The sequence below is a fragment of the Callithrix jacchus genome, chromosome 4, assembly GCF_049354715.1.
Source record: "Callithrix jacchus isolate 240 chromosome 4, calJac240_pri, whole genome shotgun sequence".
Lineage (NCBI taxonomy): Eukaryota > Metazoa > Chordata > Mammalia > Primates > Cebidae > Callithrix > Callithrix jacchus.
In genome coordinates, this window is record NC_133505.1 from 26,662,879 (window position 1) to 26,687,744 (window position 24,866).

A 24,866-nucleotide genomic window follows, 5' to 3' on the forward strand; every position below is an offset into this window, starting at 1 on the left:
GTAGGCCACCAGGCAAATGTTACATTATGTCTACTGCCCCTGAATTTATGTTGGATAATAACCATTTCTAGTTTTAATAAGACACTAGGCTGAGGCAATGAGGTAGAAGCGGCAGGCAGGAAGAGGGTGAAAATAGGTATTGAGTGCCTGTTTTGTGTAAGCAGGTTTCTAGTCACTTAAGATATACCTGAATGAGCTGGATGCAGTGGCTCATGCCTGTAATCCCAACACTTTGGGAGGCCAAGACAGGCAATCGCCTGAGGTCAGGAGTTAAAGACCAGCCTGATCAACATGGAAAATTATGTCTCCACCAAAAATACAAAATTAGCTGGTGTGGTGACCCATGCCTGTAATCCCAGCTATTTGGGAGGCTGAGGCAAGAGAATTACTTGATCCCAGGCGGCAGAGTTTGCAGTGAGCCGAGATTGAATCATTGCACTCCAGCCTGGGTAACAGAGCAAGACTCTTTCTCAAAAAAAAAAAAAAAAAAAAAAAAAAGTATACCTGAATAAAACAAAACAAAGAGCCTTACTCTCCTAGAACTTGCGTTTCTACCTGAGGAGACTGTCAGTAAAGCATCCAAAGATAAATACAGCAGATGCCATGAGAAGATGATGGTGCTATGGTGTGCTGTGGAAAATAGAGAAAGTAGAGGGAGGTGAGAGGGACTCTGTACACTGGGACTGCGGTTTTACGCAGAAGGATCCGTGGTGCCATTTTAGCAAAGATCTGAGGGAGGCAAAGGAGGACGCTATGCAGAAGTGTGAAAGACGAATGTCTCAGGTACAGGAAATGGTAAGCGCCAAGGTCCTACGGTGGCAATGTGTCTGCTTTGAGTTCAAGGACAAGGAGTATATTGTGCATCATTCTTCGTGTCTCACTTCTTTGTCAAACGTGGTGCTTCTAAAAGGAACCTGTATTTTGGAGTATAGCTGTGGTTCATTAATTTTCATCACTGGATATTATTCCATTATATAAATATACCACTGTTTATTTAGTCAATTAGCATTTGGGTGATTTCTAGTTTTTTGCTCTTATAAATGCTGCTAAGGGCCAGACAGTGCTCACACCTGTGATCCCAACACTTTGGGAAGCTGCGGTAGAAGGATCACTTGAGCCCAGGAGTTTGAGATAAGCCTAGGCAACATAGTGAGACCTCATCTCTACCAAATATATATATATACACACACACAGACACACACACAGAGAGAGAGAGAGAGAGAGAGAGAGAGAGAGAGAGAGAGAAGGAGTTTCACTCTTGTTGCCCAAGCTGGGTGCAATGGTGCGATCTCAGCTCACTGCAACTTCTGCCTCCTGGGTTCAAGTGATTCTCCTGACTTAGCCTCCTGAGTAGAGCTGGGATTACAGGTGCACTCCACCATACCTGGCTAATTTTTTTGTACATATACATATACATTTTTTTAAGTAGAAATGTGGTTTCACCATATTAGCCAGGCTGGTCTCGAGGTCCTGACCTCAGGTGATCTGCCCGCCTCGGCCTCCCAAAGTACTGTGATTACAGGCATGAGCCACCGTGCCCAGCCTGTTACAAAAATATTTTTAAAAACTTACCAGGCATGGTGATGTGTACCCCTATTCCCACCTACTTTGGAGACTGAGGCAGGAGGATCACTTTAGCCTTGGAGCTTGAGTCTGCAGTGAGCTATGATCGTGCCACTGACTCCAGCCTGGGTGACAGAGTGCGAGTTTATCTCAAAACGACAACAACAATAATAATAATAATAATTAGAATGTACTCTGTGAACATCAACTAATACCTACACTCATTATCACTGGCCAAACAGAAAGGGACAGGTGCAGACTGAGGTCATGCTCAATGAAACTCAGTGGCATTGCGGTTTCAAGGGAACTGCACAGTAGCATGAATGAAGGGACTGTGGAAAAGATGTTGGATGATCCTGAGACACATGTTGATAAGGCAGCTGCTATAACAACTTATTTATGTTGGAAATGGCTACTGCTTTCAGTAAAACAATGTCATTTGTCCATAACTTTAAGTGAATTTTAACAACTTTCATTGGTTTTGTAACTTTGTCCTTAATTTTTAAATCAGTTTTCATTTCATAGCTATAAAAGAACTACTCACAAAAGAACATTATTGTAAAAATAATGAAGTTGCCAGGCGCGGTGTCTTACACCTGTAATCCCAGCACTTAGGGAGGCCAAGGTGGGCAAGTCATTTGAGGTCGGGAGTTCAAGACCACGCTGATCAACATGGAGAAACCCCATCTCCACTACAAAATTAGCTGGGTGTGGAGGCGCATGCCTGTAATCCCAGCTACTCAGGAGGCTGAGGTAGGAGAATCGCTTGAATCTGAGAGGTGGAGGCTGCGGTGAGCCAAGATTGCACCGTTGCACTCCAGCCTGGGCAACAAGGGTGAAACTCCATCTAAAATAATAATAATAATAATAATGAAGTCCACATCCACTTATGAATCTTTTATTTTTAATTTAGAAGAAATTGAACTATTACTCAAAGTGAAGAGAAAGTGATCATAGGGGATGCTTTTGGTAGCTTGCCCAACATCAGTTACCTCTCTATCTTAGCCCATTTGTGCTTCTAGAACAAAACACCTTAGACTGGGTAATCTAGAAACAATAGAAATGTATTGCTTATGTTCTGGAAGTTGGGAAGCCCAAGATCAAGGTGCCAGCAGATCTGGTGTCTGGTGAAGACTGCTTCTTGCTATGTCCTCACTTGATGAAAGGGGCAAACATTCCCTTGGCTCTCCTTAATGCGGGCACTAATCCCATTCATGTAGGCAAAGCTGTTATGACATCATCATCTCCCAAAGGCCCCACCTCTGAATACTATTGCACTGGGGATTAGGTTTCAACAAATAATATAGTTTGGAGGGACACAAACATTTAGACCATAACACTCTCTTTTTCTGCTTCCTAATGCAGCCTTGATTTGTTTAACTATTTCACCTCCCCCTGTGCAGCCACATGTTTAGGGGTGACTGCCCCATCTACTCTCCAAGCTCCTGATGGGTCCTAGCCAAGTGTGGCCACCTCATATAACTTGGCAATGGTTGGTCTGAACATGAGCTGATGATGAAATTTTGTCCAACAAGACCCAATGGATAGGGTGGTGGAGTGTTTCTAGGAAAGATTTCTTCACTTGCTTTATTTATTTATTTTTTTTGAGATGGAGTTTTACTCTTGTTGCTCAGGCTGGAGTGGTCGGCTCACTGCAATCTCTGCCTCCTGGGTTCAAGCAATTCTCCCACCTCAGCCTCCTAAGTAGCTGGGATTACAGGCATGCGCCACCATGCCCAGCTAATTTTTTTGTATTTTCAGTTGAGATGGGGTTTCACCAGGTTGGCCAGACTTGTCTCAAACTTCTGATCTGAGGTGATCCATCCACCTCGGCTTCCCAAAGTACTCAGATTACAGGCATGAGGCACTGCGCATGGCCAGATTTCTTCACTTTTAACAAGAGATACAAATAAATGTTAACCCTTGTCTTGTTTCTGTGAAATAGTTGTGTCTGGACATCACACTTAAAACTCCTACAGCTGCCTTGTGAGCACAGAGAGAAGCAGGGATGCTGGGGGTGGAGGAGCAGAAAAGGTGAAAATGATCTGAGTGCTAACTTTCACATGCATGAGCCCTGGAGAGCTCTATCTCCTGACTTTTGTTTCAGGAGATGATCAATTTCCCCTGACATTTGCTCCGTTGAAGGTCAGTGCCCATTACTTGCAGTTCAACACGTCTTAACTGGCAAAGGGTCCTGCAGGGTCTACTCTGAGGATGTGCCTGGGCTCCTGGCCCACTTCCCACAGCAGGCGTGAGCTCTTATAGGCTCATTATCCCAGCACCTGGCACAGGCCTGGCAGCTGGTGGATTTTTAATAAATAACTACGGATGAGGGATGCATAACAGATTATAAGTGAAGGGACCTAACCTGTGGGCCACACACATGAGGTGGCACATGAGGCCGCCTGTGGTGCCCCTTTCAGAGGCAGCAAAGAGACTGGATGTCTGCGTTCTCAAGCGGCACCACTCTAAAGAAAGCTGCATCTCAACATAAGTTACTGAACACTGGAAGCCAACTAGCAGAGGCCCAACACTGAATGGCAAACAGTCAGCATAATGAAAAGCAAATTGGAACGATTAATAGGAATGCAATCAGAAGCTCTGCAGGAATAATGGAGCATAATAGATCATAAATGAAGTATGGATTGGCTCCACGGTATTTCCAGCCCAGCAGGCAGCATGCTAAATTCATGCTTCACATCAACAATAGCAGAGAAAATAGATGTGATTTTACAAAACAATGGACCTAACTAAGCAGGCATATTTAGTTCTCTTCAAAAAGAAGGAGGGAGCCACAGCTGACTAAAACAATTTGATCTTCTTTCCATCTCCAGCTGGAGATTTTAGAATGAAGCAAAAATGAATTTTTATCCTTTTCACGTTCACTTTGTAAAAATTGCTTTTATTTCCCAGTCGGGTGGGAATCTTAACAGAAGATGTAACAACTCTAGGTAAAAGGGTACAATGGTAAGATCTGCTTAGTAAGTTTCATCAAGTAGTAAGCATGCAATTGATACTATTATCATTATTTGAGACAAATTTTCACTCTTGTTGAGTGCAATGGCATGATCTCAGCTCCCCATAACCTCTGCCTCCTGGGTTCGAGCAATTCTCCTGCCTCAGCCTCCGGAGTAGCTAGGATTACAGGCGTGTGCCACCACACCCAGCTATGTTTTTTGTATTTTTAGTGGAGATGGGGTTTCTCCACGTTGGCCAGGCTGGTCTCAAATTCCCGACCTCAGGTGATTCATCCCCTACCTCAGCCTCCCAAAGTGCTGGGATTATAGGTGTGAGCCACTGCTCCTGGCCATTATTTTTTTTGCAGATAAAATATGAAAAGAAAAATGTATGGAAGTCTAATTTATAGGCACTGTAGCTTTGCAACCATAAATAAAACTCTAGTAGGGCACAGAAATAACAAAAACAAACACACAGAATCTTGGCCTTCATACATGCTATGAAATGAACTCCGCCAAGAAGAAAAGAATCAAGCACTTCCTCCTCCCAATAGTGGTTCTTTCTGTTTAAACATAAATAATGTAAGCAAGTTTGTTCCAGACCGATTTGAGACTTGCAGGAAACCTGGGGGACGGTGGGCCCCCGAGTCTGAAGACCATTTCTCTCGGTCCTGATTAGGTCATCTCTGCTCTGCAGGGAGGCAGGTCCTGCCCTCACTGTGCAGCGGGTCCAGATGACTCCTCACTGGAGGAAAAATATCACGGCTGGCCAGAATTCTGACCTCTGGGAGCCAGATGCCTGAAAATTCTATTTCTACAGAGGATCTCACTGATTTTGTGAGTTGCCTGGTTGGTTGGAAAAAGTTTTTTGACTCTGGTTAACAGAGAGCACCAGGATTACGAGACCAGGCTGCCAGTCTGGGCCTGTGCTTGGCTCCACTAGCTGTGTGACTTTAGTCAAGTTGCTTAAACTCTCTGAGCTTTAAATATCTATATGTAAACTGGGATTAATAAATAATACATGTTAGGGGCTGTTGTGAGGATTAAGTGAGTTAATATTCATTGTACAGCACTTAGAATAGTGCTCAGCACTTAGCATGTACTTACAACTTCCCCGTCATTCTTTTAGACCTGCTTTATGGCAAATCCAAGAAGCATCTAGTTTAGGAGTGTCAGAGCCACACGGGATGGCTACACCTCCATCAGGGCTACAGACCTCATGGCACAGCTGATCTGCACAGGAGCAGATGGAAGGGGATGTTTATGTCCTCACCCCTTCAAGATTTATCATTTTACTGCCTAGAGAAAAAGGGAGACAAACCATGATAGAAAATGTCGGCTCTTACTTATTGGCTAGAAAAGTATGTTAAATAACAGAAGCTCTCCCCAAGACTGGCCTAAGACAGATGAAGTTCCATTGTCTCATGAAAGGAGTTTCTAGGAGGGCAGGCCAGAGCTTTTGTAGCTGCTCCAAGAGGCCTCAGGGATGAAGTCTCTCTGTGAGTTTTCCTTCTCTCATCCCAAGCTGACTGGATTTCCTTTCCATATTTTTTTCCTCAGGGTGACAAGATAGCTGCTGTTCTGCCAATAGTCACAGTTGCATACCAGGCAGAAAGAAATGGAGAGTATACAGAGGGAAAAGAAAGTGCTTTCCTATACAAGGGTACTGCCCTTCTTTTTTGGGGAGGGACAGCCTCTCTAGGGATTTCTGCTTACATCTTACTAGATAGAATTGTTGTATTCTCCCCCTCCTCTACCAGCCCCTGGCTGCAAGAAGCTGAGAAATGGTGGAGTTTGGTTTTTCAGCTTTTGGAGCCAAGAAAGGCAAAGGGGGAAAAGGTGGGAGTGATTTTAGGGATACAATCTACAGAATTGACCACACGTGGCAATGCCACAGAGGAATATCCCTTCCTAGATTCGATTTTTGATTTCCCGCTGTCATGCTCTGCCTAATGGCCTTGTGTTTCCTCTTCACTGCAGTCTCCAGGTGGAACAAGGGAGTGGGAGGAAGGATGAGCGTCCTGCTCTTAGATACCATGTCACCTTTGACATTTCCACTATTTTCAAAAGTTGAGGTTTTATTAAAAGTCCTCCATTGGCCAGGCACAGTGGCTCATGCCTGTAATCCTAGCATTTTGGGAGGCTGAGGGCAGATCACAAGGTCAGGAGTTCAAGACCAGCCTAGCCAACATGGTGAAACCCTGTCTCTACTAAAAATACAAAAAATTAGCTGGGTGTGGTGGTGGTCACCTTAATCCCAGCTACTTTGGAGCCTGAGCCAGGAGAATTGCTTGAACCTGGGAGGCAGAGGTTACAGTGAGCTGAGATGGCACCACTGCTCTCCAGCCTGAGCAACATGAGCCAAACTCTGTCTCAAAAAAAAAAAAAAGTCCTCTATTGATCAGCAAATTCTTCCTCAATGCCATGCTTCCTCCCTACGTACCAGTAGGTGATGAGTGGTGCTAATTCAGGTTGCATGGGCACAGTAGTCAGATGCATTTCAAGAACAGAATTCTGCTATCAGAGGAAAAGACCATCCAGTAGTCTATTGGCATAAAAGATGGTTTATGAAGACAACAGGTACATCTGTTCACTTCTGTTTCTGTGTATAAACAGAGACAATACAGAGAAGCAAAGGAACCCAATAGTTCTATACATGCGAACTACTTCCCCCCTTCCCTTGTTGAGATTCTCAGCAGATCACAAAGGCAATGTTTGAAAACTTAACATTTATTTTGTCTAAATCTGTGAATTGAAGCAACCCAAGTGAAAATTTACCAAGTTGTCTTGAAGTTAGCCATTGTAGGTTTATTCACCCCCTTGCAAGGTTGCAGAAACAGCCCCTCAGAGTTCCCTTCTAAGGGAGAAAAAAGGCCAAAAGCACTTCTTGCCGATGTTTTGTGTGGCTTGACCCTACAACCGTGGTCACAGTAGCCTTGGCCAGGGACTGGCACTTGGCATACAGGCAGACATGCACAGCATGAGGTGGCCTCGTACAAGGGTTTTGCTTATGTGAGGCATTCTTGTGTAAAAGAGGACTGGTGAAAGACTCAGAGCTTCTTCTGGTTGCCCAGGAAAGGGCATAGTCATAGCAGTGGCAGAAACCAAGAGACTTGGAGGGAGGAGTTGTTAAGCTGAAGATCTGAGGTGGCGGATAGTATATGGGAAAGCAGAGAGTAGAAAGAGGAAAAAGTAGAAGCAGGGAGAGTCAGAAAGATAAATGAGGCTGGAGGCGTCACTCAGAAAGGAGACAAGACAGTTTCTCCGAAATGACAGCCACCAGAGCTCCTGTTAGGACACTAGTTTCCTGAATGGTATAGGGGAGAAGAAATAGCTTTCCTTCTCATCTCAGATTCATGGCTGGGGCTGCTATAACAAAAGGATAAACAAGAGCAAAATATACAAATGTATTAAGTTTAATATGACAGAGGAGCCTTCATAAGGAAATGATGACCCAAAGGAACAAAGTAATCTTGTGAATTTGTATGCTTAGGTTTGATGAAAAATGGGCAGTTACGGAGAAGTTTGCTAGCAGGACACAAAGGTATGGCTTAGTGGTAATAAACTAAGGGAAACTAAGCAAGACTTGTTTGTTCAGATTCTTCTTGGCATCTTTTAGTCTTTGGCTCTTTGCTTCCAGACACAGGAGGGTACATTTCACATGGGGTACTGCTCATGTGACCTGCTACAGGGGAAGGCCAGGAAACCCTTTCCAGGGCTTTAGGACCTGCTTCAGAAGAGAAGGGGATGAGTGTCAGAGAAAACCTGCTGCTGTGGTTTTCTCAAATGCCCAGGTACCATATTTTGGGGTAGCATGTTCTGAACCCCATCACTGCCAACAAGAGTCTTCCAGTTCCAGGAGGCCTAAGTCTCTAAGCACAGTTGGTTCTTGAATTTCCTCTGTTTGCTGAGCTGGTATTTTTGGAAAAAAAAAAAAAAAAAAAAAAGCAAAATACATCCCCTGGGGAAACCTGAGCACATATCAGGTACTGCCTCGTGTATCCAGACCTGGTTTAGCTTTCTCCTCTGCCCCTGCCTCACACCGTTGCCTTCAGAACCAGCAGGCAAAGTCCTGGGTGGAGGCTGCAGGAGCTTGGATACTTGGAATGAAGTGATGGGACTAGTGTCTGTTTGAATGAGCTAGAAAAGGTGAGGACAAACTATAGCCTCGACTCCTGAAGTTCAGGATTCTGAGGTCATCATTTGCTTTCCCCTGCAGGGCAGCTTAAGTCTCTCTGCTTAGCTCAGTGCTTCCCAGTCCTGACTGCACATTAGAATCACCAGGGAAGCTTTTTAACAGCATGAAGGAAGAGATGTCACCTCAGACCAGTTAAATCAGATGCTGGGGGGTTTGGGGGGGCACTGTGGCTAGGCACTGGTATTTCTAAAATGCTCCCCATGTGATTTGAAGGTGCAGCCAGGCTTGAGAACTATCACTTAACTGCAATTATAATCATCAATTATTTTAACTAATAATGATCAATTATTAGGGCTCTCCCACCAGCATGTATTGACCTGATAGCTATAGGAATCATTGTCTCAAACTTTTTTTTTTTTTTGCCACTAATTCCTATTAGAGAGTTTCAGCTTGTCATTAAGTTTTCCACACAAATATATTTCTATGGCATAGAGGTTCGGAAGGTGTGATTTCTGAGATATACTCTGTCTAGGGGGAACCATCTATTTTTAAGAGTGCAGAACGTGATGTCCTTCACTCATGTAGAGTCTCTGCATTTTGATGAATGGAGTCATTTGGTGGGTTATGGATATTTTATAGACCATATAGATCCAAACACACACAAAATAAAAGTTTTCCTCCTCTAATGCGTATTTATAGATCATACAGATCTAAACACAGATTAACAAAAAAAAAAAAAGGTTTCCTCCTTTAATGGAACAGTGTAGTGCCTTCTTTTTTCATCTGAGCAAAAGACAAGGTTAGGTGCCCAGTCATTCTATGATAGTAGGATACAATTTTGGAACACAAATAGATGCAGCTGAGATCCTTTTACTGTTCTTTCAGTTTAGCTCATGTAAAATACTCATTTCCAACCTTGCTGTCCCTCCTGACAGTGCTTGTCATCTAGATCTATAACTATAGCTTCTGTCTGCAGACCTTGATAGCCTCTACCCGCTTCTCTCCTGTTCTTCAGCTGCATTCTAATCTTTGCTCTCTCAGGTTGGAATTCCCCCCCTTCACCTCCCTGATTTCTTTCTCTCTTTTTCTTTTCAAAATACCATGCTGATATCACCTTTCCAGCTTTATCTAGCTTACCTCATCCTTGGAAATACTCATTGCTTCATGAGAAACATTTATAGCTTTTACATGGATTCTTCTGGCATCTTTAAACTCTTAAAAATTAAAAATATCAAAAATATTTACATGTTGGCTTTAAAAAAAAATCGCAAATCGTAACAACACACTGTAAATGCCTTTACAAATCTAAGTCAGGTTCCCGTAAAGCAAATGACTGTAGAGCCTTTCCAATGACTCTAGAAGACCTCTGCCAACTAAACGGTATGAGCTTTTCTGGGTTCCACAACCTCTACTTTAATAGCATCTTCCCCTTTGGTTCTAATTCCAAAAAAAATCCTCATTTATCACTTTTTCTCCAATAAGAATCTGTTGTGAGAGGAAACCCCCTTTCCTTGGCAGGTAGGACTTCTCAAATGTTAACATAAATAAAAATCACCTAGTGGTCTTAATGAAACTCAGATTCTGATTCAATAGGGCTGGCTGGGGCCTGCGAGTCTACCTTTGCAAGAAGCTCCCAGATGATGCAGCTGCTGCTGGTCAGGGAAGCACTATCATAGAGAACTTCTTAGCAGCTGTGAGAGGATGAGGCAGAAGGATCACTTGCGGTCAGGAGTTTGAGCCCATCCTGGCCAACATAGTGAAACCTGTCTCTACTAAAAATACAAAAATTAAGGCCGGGCGCAGTGGCTCATGCCTGTAATCTCAACACTTGGAGGTGGAGGCGGGCAGATCACGAGGTCAGGAGATCGAGACTCACCCGTCTCTACTAAAAAAAAAATAGCCAGGCATGGTGGCACGCACCTGTAGTCCCACCTACTCAGGAGGCTGAGGCAAGAGAATTGCTTGAACCCGAGCGGTGGAAATTGCAGCGAGCCGAGATCGCGCCACTGCACTCTAGCTTGGCGACAGCGCGAGACTCCATTAAAAAAAAAAAAGAAGGGGTGGAGGGGAAGAGAGACAGAGGAAGTATGGAGTGCTTAGCAAGAGAACAACGGGTTTTAAGGATGGGATGATAAACTGCATTGAGATCCACTGAGAGGCAGAGAAAAAATCAGGTCAGAGAAGTAATAAAAGACACCAGCAACATGGAAGTCACTGGTGACTCGTGAAAGTCACAAAAGCCTGAGGCGGTAAAGACAGGGAAAGTAATAATGTCAAGACCGTCAACTATCATTGCCATTTTACGAATGAACAAACTGAGGCTCAATATTTGACTGTCTCATCCAAGGTGAAAGCCAGTAGGGTCAGATTCTGGACTCAGAGTCCACGCAATGATTTGTGCACATCGCCTATGCAAGAGGTAGATCCAGTTCTCTTCCAAACCGTAAAAGCCAACACTTCCCTCAAAGGAGCCTTCGAGTTAAACCATCCTTTCACGATGTCACTTCTTTTTTTTTTTTTTTTTTTTTGAGACAGAGTTTCGCTGTTGGTACCCAGACTGGAGTGCAATGGCACGATCTCGGCTCACCGCAACCGCCGCCTCCTGGGTTCAGGCAATTCTCCTGCCTCAGCCTCCCGAGTAGCTGGGATTACAGGCACGCACCACCATGCCCAGCTAATTTTTTGTATTTTTAATAGAGACGGGGTTTCACCATGTTGACCAGGATGGTCTCGATCTCTTGACCTCGTGATCCACCCGCCTCGGCCTCCCAAAGTGCTGGGATTACAGGCTTCAGCCACAGCGCCCGGCCTGCCCAGCTAATTTTTGTATTTTTAGTAGAGACGGGGTTTCACCTTGTTGACCAGAATGGTCTCGATCTTTTAACCTCGAGATCCACCCGCCTCGGCTTCCCAAAGTGGTGGGAGTCACTTCCATTTTAAAGCAAAAACAGCAACAACATTAAAAACCCCGAGAAGGCCTGGCAAGGGATAGGAAGAAGCAGAGGAGACACTGGCCCCCTAGGCCGGAAAGGCCCGCCCCTTTTCCGCAGCCCGAGCCCGGAGCCATCCACTGCGACTGCGCGAGCCTAGCGCGCCGGGGGCGGGAACGCGGAACTACGGTGCCGCGGCGAGGACCAGGCTGGGGCCGAAGGGGCGGCTGAGACAGCAACAGCCAGAGCCCTGAGGAGAGCGGCGGCGGCGGCGGCGGCGGCGGCCACAGTGCTGGAGACCCTCCGCGAGAGGCTGCTGAGCGTGCAGCAGGATTTCACCTCCAGGTGAGTATACGGTGGGCGACAAAAAGAGACCCCAGGGGGGCCGGGCCGCCACGCGGGATGTCCCTGCCTCGCTCCCCTCCGCGCGCCGCGGTCCAGGCTCGGTCCTGCCCCGCACCTCCCCGCCCCGCCGAGGAAAGTAACGAACTTCCCGGAGTCCTCGCGTCGGGCGGCGCAAAGTAAGTTAGGTTCCTGCGGCCCGCCTCTGACGCGCACTCCTAAGACCCGGGGGCTCTCGGCTGCGCGCCGGGTGGGGGCCTGAGACCCAGCGGTCCCCACCCGGCAGCATCAGCCGGGCCCAGGAGGGAGTCATGTGAGAAGCCAGCGCGCCTGGCCGCTTCTGTCCCCGCGGTACGGTGGCCTGCGCCCCTCAGCCCAACCGACACCTGCCGGGGCGCACCTGGAACTGGGCCCGGCGCCGCAGCCCGCGGTCTCCGGCCAGAGCCTTCCCCGCCGGCGCTCGGCTTTCACGCCCGGCTCACCGGCCTAACCCTGGGCAAGGCTGGCCGCACCTCCCCGTTAGCGTTCTTTCTCTACCTTTGCCCTGAGCTCAGCTCCTCGGCGAAGGAACTCCTAAGCAGGAGAAGAAATGCTTTTAATACCCATTGGTTCACAGCAAGACCCAGAGTTTCCCAAACTTTGCTTAGAATCACCTGGGAATCTTTCAGAGTCCTGATACCCAGGTCTCACCCCATACCGCTTAGTTAACCAGAGTGCCTGGAGACGGCGTTTTAAAGATCTCAGGCGATTTTAATGGGCACCAACGCCTGGGAACCACAGGCCCAGACTTAGGCGCCAGATTGCCTTGTACTCAAACTGTCTCTACTAAACAAACGTACTCAGCTGCCTTGCCTTAATGTACTGTAAAATGGGGATAATGAGGATGAATGAATGAACCTGTAGGCCGGGCGCGGTGGCTTGCACCTGTAGTCTCAGCACTTTGGGAGGCTGAGGCCGTGGATCATTTGAGGTCTGCAGTTCGAGACCAGCCATGGCCAAATAGTGAAACCCATCTCTACTGAAAATACAAAAATTAGTTGGGTGTGGTGGCTCTCACCTGTAATCCCAGCTACTCAGGAGGCTGAGGCAGGAGGATCGCTTGAACCCGGGAGGTGGAGGTTGCAGTGAGCTGAGATCATGCCACTGCACTCCAGCCTGGGTGGCAGAGTGAGACTCCATCTTAAAAAATAAATAAATAAATAAAAGGAAAACACGAAGTAAACACTGTGTCGCTATTGTTACTTAGTGCTTAATTCGTTTTAATTTTTTCATTCCTTTAAAATGAAAAACATCTGTCTTTGAAAAGGATCTTTCAGATTTAATGTACAAATCCTGTTGAAGAATGCTCTTAATGTGAGAGCATTTCCACTCATAGTTTTAATTTCTCCCCCCACCTCACCCCTGCTTTTTTTGAGATGGATTCTTGCTCTTGTAGCCCAGACTGGAGTGCAGTGGTGTGATCTTGGCTCATTGCAACCTCCGCCTCCTGATTTCAAGCGATTCTCCTGCCTCAGCCTACCGAAGAGCTGGGACTACAGGCACCCGCCACCATGCTCAGCTAATTTTTGTATTTTTGTATTTTTTTTTTTTTGAGACGGAGTTTCGCTCTTGTTACCCAGGCTGGAGTGCAATGGCGCAGTCTCGGCCCACCGCAACCTCCGCCTCCTGGGTTCAGGCAATTCTCCTGCCTCAGCCTTCCAAGTAGCTGGGATTACAGGCACACGCCACCATGCCCAGCTAATTTTTTGTATTTTTAGTAGAGACGGGGTTTCACCATATTGACCAGGATGGTCTTGATCTCTGGACCTCGTGATCCACCCGCCTCGGCCTCCCAAAGTGCTGGGATTACAGACTTGAGCCACCGCGCCCGGCCCTAATTTTTGTATTTTTTAGTAGAAACGGGGTTTCGCCACATTGGCCAGGCTGGTCTCAAACTCCTGACCTTGTCATCTGCCTGCCTCGGTCTCCCAAGGTGCTAGGATTACAGGTGTGAACCGCCGCATGCGGCCTATCCCCACCCTTGTTTTTTTTTTTAAGTGACAAGGTCTTGCTCTGTCTCCCATGCTGGAGCGCAGTGGTGCTATCAGCTCACCGCAGCCTCCAACTCTGGGCAAAAGCGATCCTCCCTTCTAGGCTTCCTAAAGTCGTGAAATTATTGGTATCAGGCACTGTGTCCAGCCTTGTTTTAAGTTTCTAAAGAGAACGATGTTAACCAAAATGTTATCTTTTGGGACAAAAATGTTAATACTATTTGCATATTGAGCACTGAATAGCAACAAACTTGTCGAACGCTTGAGCACTTACTGCCTGTCAATCATTTTTGTTACTTTGGTGTTTAGAAAGTTAATTATGGGGCCAGCACGGGGGCTCACGCCTGTAATCCCAGCACTTTGGGAGACCGAGGTGGTTGGATCACGAGGTCGGGAGTTCAAGACCAGCCTGACCAACATGGTGAAACCCGACTCTACTAAAAATACAAAAATTAGCCGGGCATGGTGGCACACGCCTGCAGTCCCAGCTTCTGAGCAGTCTGAGGCAGGAGTATTGCTTGAACCCAGGAGGCGGAGGTTGCAGTGAGCCGAGATCGTGCCACTGCACTCCAGCCTGGGCAACAGAGCAAGACTCTCTCAAAAAAAAAAAAAAAAAAAAAAAAAGGAAAGTATAGTTGCTCTAGGAGTCATTTACTGATGGGTGTGCTTGCCTGCTTGCATTTTGTTCTCCCTATTAATTTAGTAAAAGGATCTTTTCAGAGTGTAAGTTATTGTATTGAAAACCTTTTGGTGTGATGCTGAAATGGCCCATTTGTAGCATGAGAGTGGCCGTTATTCTCCTATTATTGTTTCATGGAATTCCTTGGTGGCATAACAGCCAGTCTTGTAGTTACTATAACTGTGCAGGTCACATGGTTGCCTCAGCAGCATTCATGCTCTTGACCTTTGTAAGAAGGCATCTTACCTAGGAATGTGAATTCTGAACTGGGCCCAGGACTGCTGTGGCACAAACCATCCTGGGCAATCAGGGTAACCCTAAATGTTTAGAGTTTAGTTAGGGAGAGACATGCCAAGGGGATCTGGTTTGAACCCCTTGGAAACTGACTTGACTTCTTGAAGATTCCGTAGTCTAGGGTCATTTTGGAGTTAGACATCTTGAGAGGGGTTCATTAGGTCCTTTGTTGGCTTTCTCCTGTACAGGTCACTTTCAGCTGACAAACCACTGGACTGTCAGTGTGTGCCGTTAGCCTGTCACCTCATGGGGAAATAACTCATCTTCAAGTGATGTCAGTCTCCCAGTTAACTGGGACCTCTAGTGCTTGATGTTCACTTTCTTCAGGTCCTCAATTTCCTACACCTAATCTGTTTGATTAAACTTTTCCTTATTCAGCTTGAGGTTGACCTACTTTATAAAACTGAATATTTTTGCCTAGTGTAGAAAAGATGACATTAAACACAGCACACGGCCGGACGTGGTGGCTCAAGCCTGTAATCCCAGCACTTTGGGAGGCTGAGGCGGGTGGATCACGAGGTCAAGAGATCGAGACCATCCTGGTCAACATGGTGAAACCCGTCTCTGCTAAAAATACAAAAAAAAAAAAAAAAAAATTAGCTGGGCGTTGTGGCGCACGCCTGTAATCCCAGCTACTCGGGAGGCTGAGGCAGGAGAATTGCCTGAACCCAGGGGGCAGAGGTAGCGGTGAGCCGAGGTTGCGCCATTGCACTCCAGCCTGGGTAATGAGAGCGAAACTCCATCTCAAAAGAAAAAAAAAAAAACACAGCACACATGTGTTTATTATATGTTGGTAATGTGGAATTCAAAGATGAAAGAGAGGTGAGCTGGCACAGTGGCACACGCTTGTGGTCCCAGCTACATGAGAGGCTGAGGCAGGAGGATCTCTTGAGCCCAGGAATTCAAGACCAGCCTGAGCAACATGAAATCCCATCTCTTAAAAAAAAAAAAAAAAAGACAAAGACATGGCCCTGTCCACCCAGAGCTATCACATTGAACCTAGCATTCCTGTACAACACTTGGGGCAGAGCAAGTGTGTAGAACCCACAGCAGCTGCCATGTAAAATAATTGGAAACACCAGGTGTGCAGGTTGCCCCGAGGACTGAATGGAAGGTTTCAGGCATTTCGGGGCTCCTTAAGCGTGGCCAGTGTAGCTCCCGCTGTCACCCAGAGCAGCATCCTCTCTTCAGAGCTTCTCTGATCATTTTCACTTTCTGAAAACTCACATGAAGGGCCTAACTCTAGACAAATTTACTTGTTTTTCTTTTTTAGTAAAATAGGACGATTCTTTATCAGTCATGTACATGTCACTGTACTCCAGCCTGGGCAACAGAATGAGACCCTGTCTCAAAAAAAAAATCTCTTGACTTGTAAAAATATTATATTTTATACTTGTTGAATTACAGGCTGAAGACTTTAAGTGACAAGTCAAGAGAAGCAAAAGTGAAAAGCAAACCCAAGTAAGCTTGTGCTAAGATTTTAACTTACTCTGACTGAAATTTCACACAACTTTTGGTTGTGTTCATAATTGTATAATTACATTAATGAACCTTAGATTTGTTGAGTGCGTCTGACTACAAAATAGTTGATTCTTTCTAAATTGTGTAACAGGAAAATTTTCTAATAAAATTGTGAAATTGTATTAAATGTTGAAGTATAATTGTTTTGCTCTGACAATCAGTATTATTTGATCACAGTTAGTCATTTTCAATTTGTATAAGAGCAAAAGTAAAAGTCAATTATTGAAACGCAAATGAATAATGAAATAGTACTTGGCGAATTAACCTCTTTAGCCATGTTACCTGTTTTATATGAAAACACCAGGATTGTGTTGTTTGTCTTTTTTTTAAATAAAGTAAAGCATGTGACCCAATTTCATTTTCAACCTAGAGATGAACTTTGATCTTTCATATTTATTCTCATCCAGCATTATATTAAATCATTTATCATATTATGTGGAAGACAGTCTCTAGGGCAAAATGATGATTGGTAGTATGTTACAGTACATTAACTCTGAAATAAAACACATTTCTCTAAAAGTTTAAATTGTCTAGTGATTTTAAAATATCTCATATTACAATTGACAGTGTCAGAATTCTTGTATGTACCTTTTTTTAAAGTTGGCTAAATCAGGAACACTTTTAATATGTATTTCTTTTGGGCAGGACTATTCCATATTTGCCAAAGCACTCTGCTGGGTTAGAATTACTTAGCAGGTAAGTGCTTTCATTTGTAGAGGAAGGTTATATTGCTGTTTTACCGACTAAAAATATCTTTTAATTTTATAGGTAAAAACCTTAAAACAGCTAAATTTTACCTTAATGTAGTGATTGGAAATTATTTATGTTATTATTTTCCATAAGGGGTTTTCACTCATTAGTACAAAAGCCATTCAGATGTTGACCAGATAGGTCACTATTGCATTTACCAATCATCAATATTTTATTATGTCTACTGATAATATGTAAACTTCTTTGTTACAAGAGAATTGATTCTGGATATGAGTCCCCAGTAATTTTGTTTTTTTACTTTGATTCTTACATCATTTCTTTTCCAATCCATTCTTTATTGACATGGAGGTTAAAATTAAAGTATATGGTCTTTTTAGATACAACATCAAAAGCACAAACAACAAGATAAAAATTATATACAATGACTTGTTCAAAATTAAATACTTGTGTCTGTCAAAGAGCACCATCAAGATAGTGGAGTGACAACACATAGAATGTGAGAAAATATTTGCAGGTCATATATATGAGGAATGACATGTATCCAGAATATATAAAGAACTTTTATGACTGAATAAAAGCCAACCTCTGACGAGATAGGCAAAAGATTTGAATAGACATTTCTCAAAAGAAGATATACAAATGACCAATAAGTACATGAAAAGACACTCAACATTGTTAGTCTTCAAGGAAGTGCAAATCAAAACTACAATGAGGCCAGCTGCGGTGACTCCTGCCTGTAATCCCAGCACTTTGGGAGGCTGAGATGGGTGCATAACTTGAGGTCAGGAGTTCGAGACCAGCCTGGCCAACATGGTGAAATCCTGTCTTTACTACAAATACAAGAATTAGCTGGGTGTGGTGGTGGGGGACTATAATCCCAGCTACTTAGGAGGCTGAGGTGGGAGAAGCACATGAACCCAGTAGGCAGAGGTTGCTGTGAGCAGAGAACAGGCCACTGCACTCCAGCCTGGGTGACAGAGCGAGACTCCAACTCAAAAACACAGACAACAAACAAAACCACAATGACATATCACTTTACACTCACTAGCATGGCTATAATAAAAGCACAGATGATAACAAGCGCTGGTGAGGATGTTGAGGAATTATAACCCTTATTCATGGCTTATAGTTATGTAAAATAGTATACCCACTTTGGAAAACAGTTTGGTAACCAGGTTCTCAAAAAGTTAAACATAGAATTACAGGTTGAGTATCTCTAATTTAAAAAATTCAAAATCCGAAGTGCTTCAAATTCAAAACTTTTCGAGTGCCCACATGTTCAGAAGAAATGCTCATTTCAGATTTTGGATTTTTGGATTAGTGATGTTCAAGTAGTATAATGCAAATTCCAAAATTGGAAAAAATCCAAGATTTGAAATACTTTCGTTCCCAGGCATTTTGGATAAGTGACACTCAACCTATACCACATGACCCAGCAACTTTACCCTGAGAAGGTTAGAAACCTATGTCTCATAAAAACTTGTGCATGAATGTGCATAGCAGTATTCATAATAGCCAAAAAAATAGGAACAGCACAAATGTCTATTAGCTGATGAATGGATAAACGAAATGTGGCATATACATATAATGATCTATTATTTACCCTCAAAAAGAATGAAATACTGATACATGCTACAATGTGGATGAAACTTAAAAATACTATGCAAAGTGAAAGGAGGCAGCACAAAAGACCACAGTATTGTGTCATTCCATTTGTAAGAAATGTCCAGAGTAGTCAAATCCATAGAGATAGAAAGTAGATTAGTGGTTGCCAGTGTTTGCACGGGAGAGGGGAATTGGTAGTAACTGCTCCTGGGTATGGGGTTTCTTTTTCAGGTGATGAAAATGTTTTGGAATTAAATAGTGGTAATAGCTGTGCAGCTTTGTAAACACAGTGTCCTGAAAACTACTGAAGTACGCCCTTTAAAGGGTGAATCTTATGGTATGAAAGTTATAGGTCAGTAAAATGATTATAAAAATAAGTACAGTCTATGATTTAAGTATGTTATTGTACATAGTTCTCTGCTAATGTGCCGTTGGACAGATGTGTGGTAAAGATGTATGTGGGAGAGGGTATGTTGCTTTTCTTTATCTGTATTCGTTATGACACAATCACTGCTATCTACGTTTTCCTTACTCCTTTTAAACTCTTCATTGGGTTTCTTTTTATGGAGGCTAGATGTAGAGATTTTTCTCCTCTGATGTGTAAAGTACTTAATTTGATATTTTCTTTCTTGGTTTTGTTGCATGTAGAACAGAAATGAACATGAAAGGAGCTGTAGTACAAATTAAGCAGTAGTGTATGGTTTACTATTTACATTTTATCTGTATTTTTTTCTCTAGAAACTTAGTTGAAATAACGTCGTCTTCTTACTGAAAAATTTATGTTAGAGCTATCAGCTTTTTTACATAGTAGCTCTTTTTGGGATAGAGATGCATTTTGGGAGTTAATATGGAAAATTTATTTACATAAGAGGATGTCAATAATGTGTCCATTCATTGCACTGAAACGGTCTTTTCTCATTGGAACTAAAATTGAATGTGGGAAAGACCATTTTAAATAGCAGATATTTAAATCACATTTTTAATTTTTAAAATGTAGTATACATAACATAAAATTTATCTTAGCTATTCTTAAGTTTAGTAGTGCTGAGTACATTCACATAGTTGTGCATCTAATCCTGAAAACTCTTTTCATCTTGCAAAATGGAAATTCTGTACCTATTAACCAAGAGCTCTCATTTCTAACCCCTCCTCTCCATCCCAGGCAACCATCATTCTATTTTCTTTCTCTGTGAATTTGACTGTCCTGGGAATGTCATATAAGTGAAATTATAAAGTATTTTTGCATGTGAGTGGCTTATTTAGCATAATTTTTTCAAGATTTATCTTGTATGTGTCAGAATTTTCTTTCTTTGAGAAGCTGAATATTCTCTTTTAAGTATGTACACTTTGTTTATTCATCTGTTGATGGACACTTGAGTTGCTTCCGCTTTTTGGCCGTTTTAAATAATGCTGCTAGGAACATGAGTGGACAAGTATCTTTTTGACACCTTGCTTTTATTTCCTTTGGGTGTATACCCAGCAGTAGAATTACTGGATCATATGGTAATTCTATGTTTCATTTTTTCTGGAAACACCATACTATTTTCCATAGTGACTGTATCATTTTACTTTCCCATCAGTATTGTAAAAAGGTTCTAATTTCTTCCTATCCTCGCCAATGCTCGCTATTTTCTTCTATTTTATTATAGCCATTCTCATGAGTGTGAGGATTTTCCCCTGTGTTTTCTTCTAAGAGTTTTTCTTTTCAAGATTGTTTTAGCTATTCAAGGTCATTTGAAATTTTATATGAATTTTAAGATGTATTTCCTATTTTTTGCAAAGAATGTGTCATTGGGATTTTGATAGGGATTAAATTGAATTTGTGGTGGTTTTGCTCATTACAGATAATGGTAAGTTTCCCAATCTATTAACATGGGGTGCCTTTTCTATTTATGTCTTAATTTCTTTCACTATTGTTTTGTAGTTTTCATTATGAGTCTTTCATTATCTTTGTTACTTTTAAGTGTTTTTAATGCTATTGTAAATGGAATTGTTTTCTTAATTTCTTTTTTGAATTATTTATTGGTAGCATATAGAAACAACTGACTTGTGTGTTGATTTTGTATGGTACTTTGCTGAGTTCCTTTATTCTGATAGTTTTTTTTGTAGAGCTTTTAGGGTTTTCTGCATATAAGATCATATCATTTATGAATAAAAATCATTTTACTTCATTCATTCCAATTTAAATGCCTTTTATTTCTTTTTCTTGCCTAATTATTTTGGCTAGACCATCCAGTACTCTGCTGAATCCAAGTGGAAAAAGCAGGCATCCTTGTCCTGTTCCTGATCTTAGAGGAAAAGCTTTCAGTCTTTCAACATTGAGTATAATGTCAACTATGAATTTTTATTGTGTTGAGATTGTTCCCTTCTACTTTTAGTTTTAGTGTTTTTATCATGAAAGGATGTTGAATTTTGTCAGATAATTATTCTGTATGAATTAGGATTACCATGTGTTTTTTTTTCTTTCATTCTACCAATCTACTATATTATTACACTGACAGATTTTCATATGTTGAACCATTCTTGCATTCCAGGAATAAATCCCACTTAAAAATTGTGTATAATCCTTTTAACATTGTGCAGATTTTAGTTTGCCAGTATTTTGTTGAGGATTTTTGCATTAGCATTCATAAGGGGTTTTGGTCTGTAGTTTTCTTTTCTTGTATGCCTTTGGTTTTGGTATTGGGGTAATGCTGGCTTATAGAATGAGTTAGGATTTATTCCTTCCTCTTCATTTTCTTTTTAAAAAGAGTTTGAGAATGGTCAATGTTGGTTGACCAAATTGAATTTGATAGAATTCACCAGTGAAGTAATCAAGTCCAGGGTTTTTCATCTTGTTTTTATTACTGATTCAATTTTCCATTTCTTCAGGATTCAGTCTTGGTAGGTTTTGTATTGTGGAAAGTTGTCCATTTCAGTGAGGATATCCAATTTGTTAGCATACATTGTTTATAGCACTCTCTTATAATCCTTTTTATTTCTATAAGATTCATGGTAATAATCCCATTCATTATGGTTTTAGTAACTTGAGTCTTTTCTTTCTTGGTCAATCTAAGTAAACATTTGTTAATTTTGATGATTTAAATTGGTTTATCTTCAATCATGTTGATTCTTTCTTCTGCTCAAATATGCTAGTGAATTATTCATTTCAGTTATCATACTTTTAATTTCCAGAGTTTCTTATTGGTTCCTGTTTTATATTGACTACTGGTAGATATAAACAGTAATGGTATTGATGTTACCATTTTGTTCATGTATCATTTTTCACATCTGACTGGCATGAGATTGTATGTATCTCATTGTGGTTTTAATTTGCATTTCTCTGATGATTAGTGATGTTGAGTATTTTTTCATCTTTGTTGGCTGCTTGTATATCTTCATTTGAGAAGTGTCTGTTCATATCCTTTGCTCACTTTTTAACGGAGTTTTTTTTTCTTGTTCATTTGTTTAAGTTTCTTATAGATTCTGGATATTAGTCTTTGTTGGATGCATAGTTTGCAAATACTTTCTCTTATTCTGTAGGTTGGTTGTTTATTGTGTTGTTTCTTTTGCTGTGCAGAAGCTCCTTAGTTTAAGTCACACTTGTCAATTTTTGTTTGTCACAATTGCTTTCGAGGTCTTAGTCATAAATTCTTTCTTAGGCCAATGCACAGAAGGATTTTTTCCAAAGTCGTCTTCTAGGGTTTTTATAGATTGAGGTCTTACATGTACGTTTTTAATCTTCGGCTATTTTGTGTGTATGGTAAGAGGTAGGGGCCCAGTTTCATTAATCTATAAATGGCTAGCCAGTTTTCCTTGCACCATTTATGGAGTAGGTTGTCCTTTCCCCATTGTTTATTTTTGTTGATGTTGTTGAAGATCAGTTAGTTGTAGTTGTGTGACTTTATTTCTGGGATCTCTGTCCTGTTCCAGGGATCTGTATGTCTATTTTTGTACCAGTACTATGATGTTTTGGTTACTCTAGCCTTGTAGTATGGTTTGAAGTCAGGTCATATGATGCTTCCAGCTTTGTTCTTTTTGCTTTGGATTGCTTTGGTTATTCAGGTTTTTTTTTTTTTTGCAGGGTGAAGGGGTGCTCCATATGAATTTTGGAGTTTTTTTTTTTCTGATTGTGTGGAAAATGGCATTGGTAATTTGATGGAAATTGAATTTAATCTGTAAATTGCTTTGGGCAGTGTGATCATTTTAATGATATTGATTCTTCTAATCTATGAGCATGGAATGTTTTTCCATTTGCTTATGTCATCTATGATTTCTTTCATCAGTATTTTATAGTTCTTGCTCTAGGGATCTTTCACTTTCTTGGTTATATATACTAGGTAGTGTGTGTGTATCTATTGTATATGAGATTAAGTTCTTGATTTGGTACTTAGACTGAATGTTGTTGGTGTATAAAAATGCTATGCGTTTTATTTATTTTTTGGTTTCTTTCTCAAATAAGTTGATGCTCTGGATTTTTGTACATTGCTTTTGTATGCTGAAAGATTACTGAAGTTGTTTATCAGGTCTTTGAGTCTTTTGGAATATTCTTTAGGGTTTTCTAGGTATGGGATCATGTCAGCAAACAGAGATAATTTGTCTTCATCTTTTCCTATTTGGATATCTTGTATTTCTTATTTCTTTCTGATGCTTGATTGCTCCAGCTAGGACTTTCAGTACTATGTCGAATAGGAGTGGTGAGAGTGGACAACCTTGTCTTGTTTCAGTTTTTAGGGGAAATGATTTCAACTTTTGCCTATTCAGTATTATGTTGGCTGTGGGTTTGTCATATATGGCTCTTATTATTTTCTGGTATGTTCCTTTGATGCCTTGTTTGTTGAGGGTTTCATTATGAAGGGATATTGAATTTTATCAAATGCCTTTTCTGTGTCTATTGAGAAGTTCACGTTATTTTTGCTTTTAACTCTGTTTATATGGTAAATTACATTTATTGATTTGTGTTTGTTGAATCATCGTTGCACTCCAGGGATAAAACCCACTTGATCATGGTGAACTGTCTTTTTGATGTGCTGTTGGATTTGGTTTGCTAGCATTTTGTGGAGAATTTTTGTGTCTATGTTTATCAGGGATGTGAACCTGTAGTTTTCTTTTTTTGTTATGGCATTGCTAGGTTTTGGAATCAGGATAATACTAGTTGTATAGAATGAGGTGAAGGAAAAATTCCCTCTCTTTAATTTTTTGGAGTGGTTTCAGTAAGATTTGTGCCAGTTCTTTGTACATCTGGTGGAATTTAGCTGTAAATCCATCTAGGGCTTTTTTTGGTTGGTAGATTTTTAAAATTATTTCCGATTGAATTTTGCAACTTGTTCTTGATCTGTTCAGAATTTCAGTTTCCATCTGGTTCAATTTGGAAGGTAATGTATTTCTAGGAATTAATCTATTTCCTCTAGGTCTTCTAATTTGTGCACATAGAGATGTTCTTAGTAGTCTCTGATGATCTTTTGTCTTTCTGCAGTGTCAGTTATGATGTCACTTTTGTCATTTCTGATTGTGCTTATTTGAATCTCTTTTCTTTTTTTCTTGGTTAATCTAGCCAGCAGTCTGTCAGTCTTGTTTATCTTTTCTAATAACCAACTTTTTGTGTTGTTGATACTTTATGTGGCTTTCGGTCTCAATTTCATTTAGCTCTGCTCTGATCATAATTATTTCTTCTGCAAGCTTTGGGTTTAGTTTGTTCTTGTCTTTCTAGTTCTTTAAAGTCTTAGGTTGTTAATTTAAGATCTTTGTGTGTTTTGATGTAGGCATTGAACGTTGTAAACTTTCCTCTTAGTGCTGCTTTTGCTGTATTTCAGAGGTTTTGGTATGTTATATTTTTATTTTCAGTTGATTCAAATAATTTTTTTGATCTTTGCCTTAATTTCGTTGTTTACCCAAAAGTCATTCAGGAGCAGTTTGTTTAGTTTCCATTTACTTGTATGGTTCTTAGGGTACTTCTTGGTGTTTGTTTTGATTTTATTCTACTGTGGTCTGAGAAGATGCTTGATATGATTTTGATTGTTTTGAATTTATTGAGACCTGCTTTATGATTGAGCATGTGGTCAATTTTAGAAAATATTCACACACATATGAGAAGAATGTATATTTTGTGGTAGTTGG

The 24,866-nt window shown here is 41.5% G+C and overlaps 1 protein-coding gene across 1 annotated transcript in view; it reads left to right on the forward strand.

The window, feature by feature from the left end:
- The first annotated feature begins 753 nt into the window (after nt 1-753).
- The window catches only part of LOC118152803 (uncharacterized), a 150,191-nt gene continuing 126,078 nt past the window's right edge, over nt 754-24,866 (forward strand). Inside the window, exons 1-7 of the mRNA XM_078370880.1 lie at nt 754-926; nt 4,477-4,530; nt 8,014-8,064; nt 10,252-10,351; nt 11,749-11,933; nt 16,341-16,394; nt 17,100-17,150. Coding sequence (XP_078227006.1) covers nt 754-926; nt 4,477-4,530; nt 8,014-8,064; nt 10,252-10,351; nt 11,749-11,933; nt 16,341-16,394; nt 17,100-17,150 — 668 coding nt within the window. The remainder of the gene's footprint in view (nt 927-4,476; nt 4,531-8,013; nt 8,065-10,251; nt 10,352-11,748; nt 11,934-16,340; nt 16,395-17,099; nt 17,151-24,866) is intronic.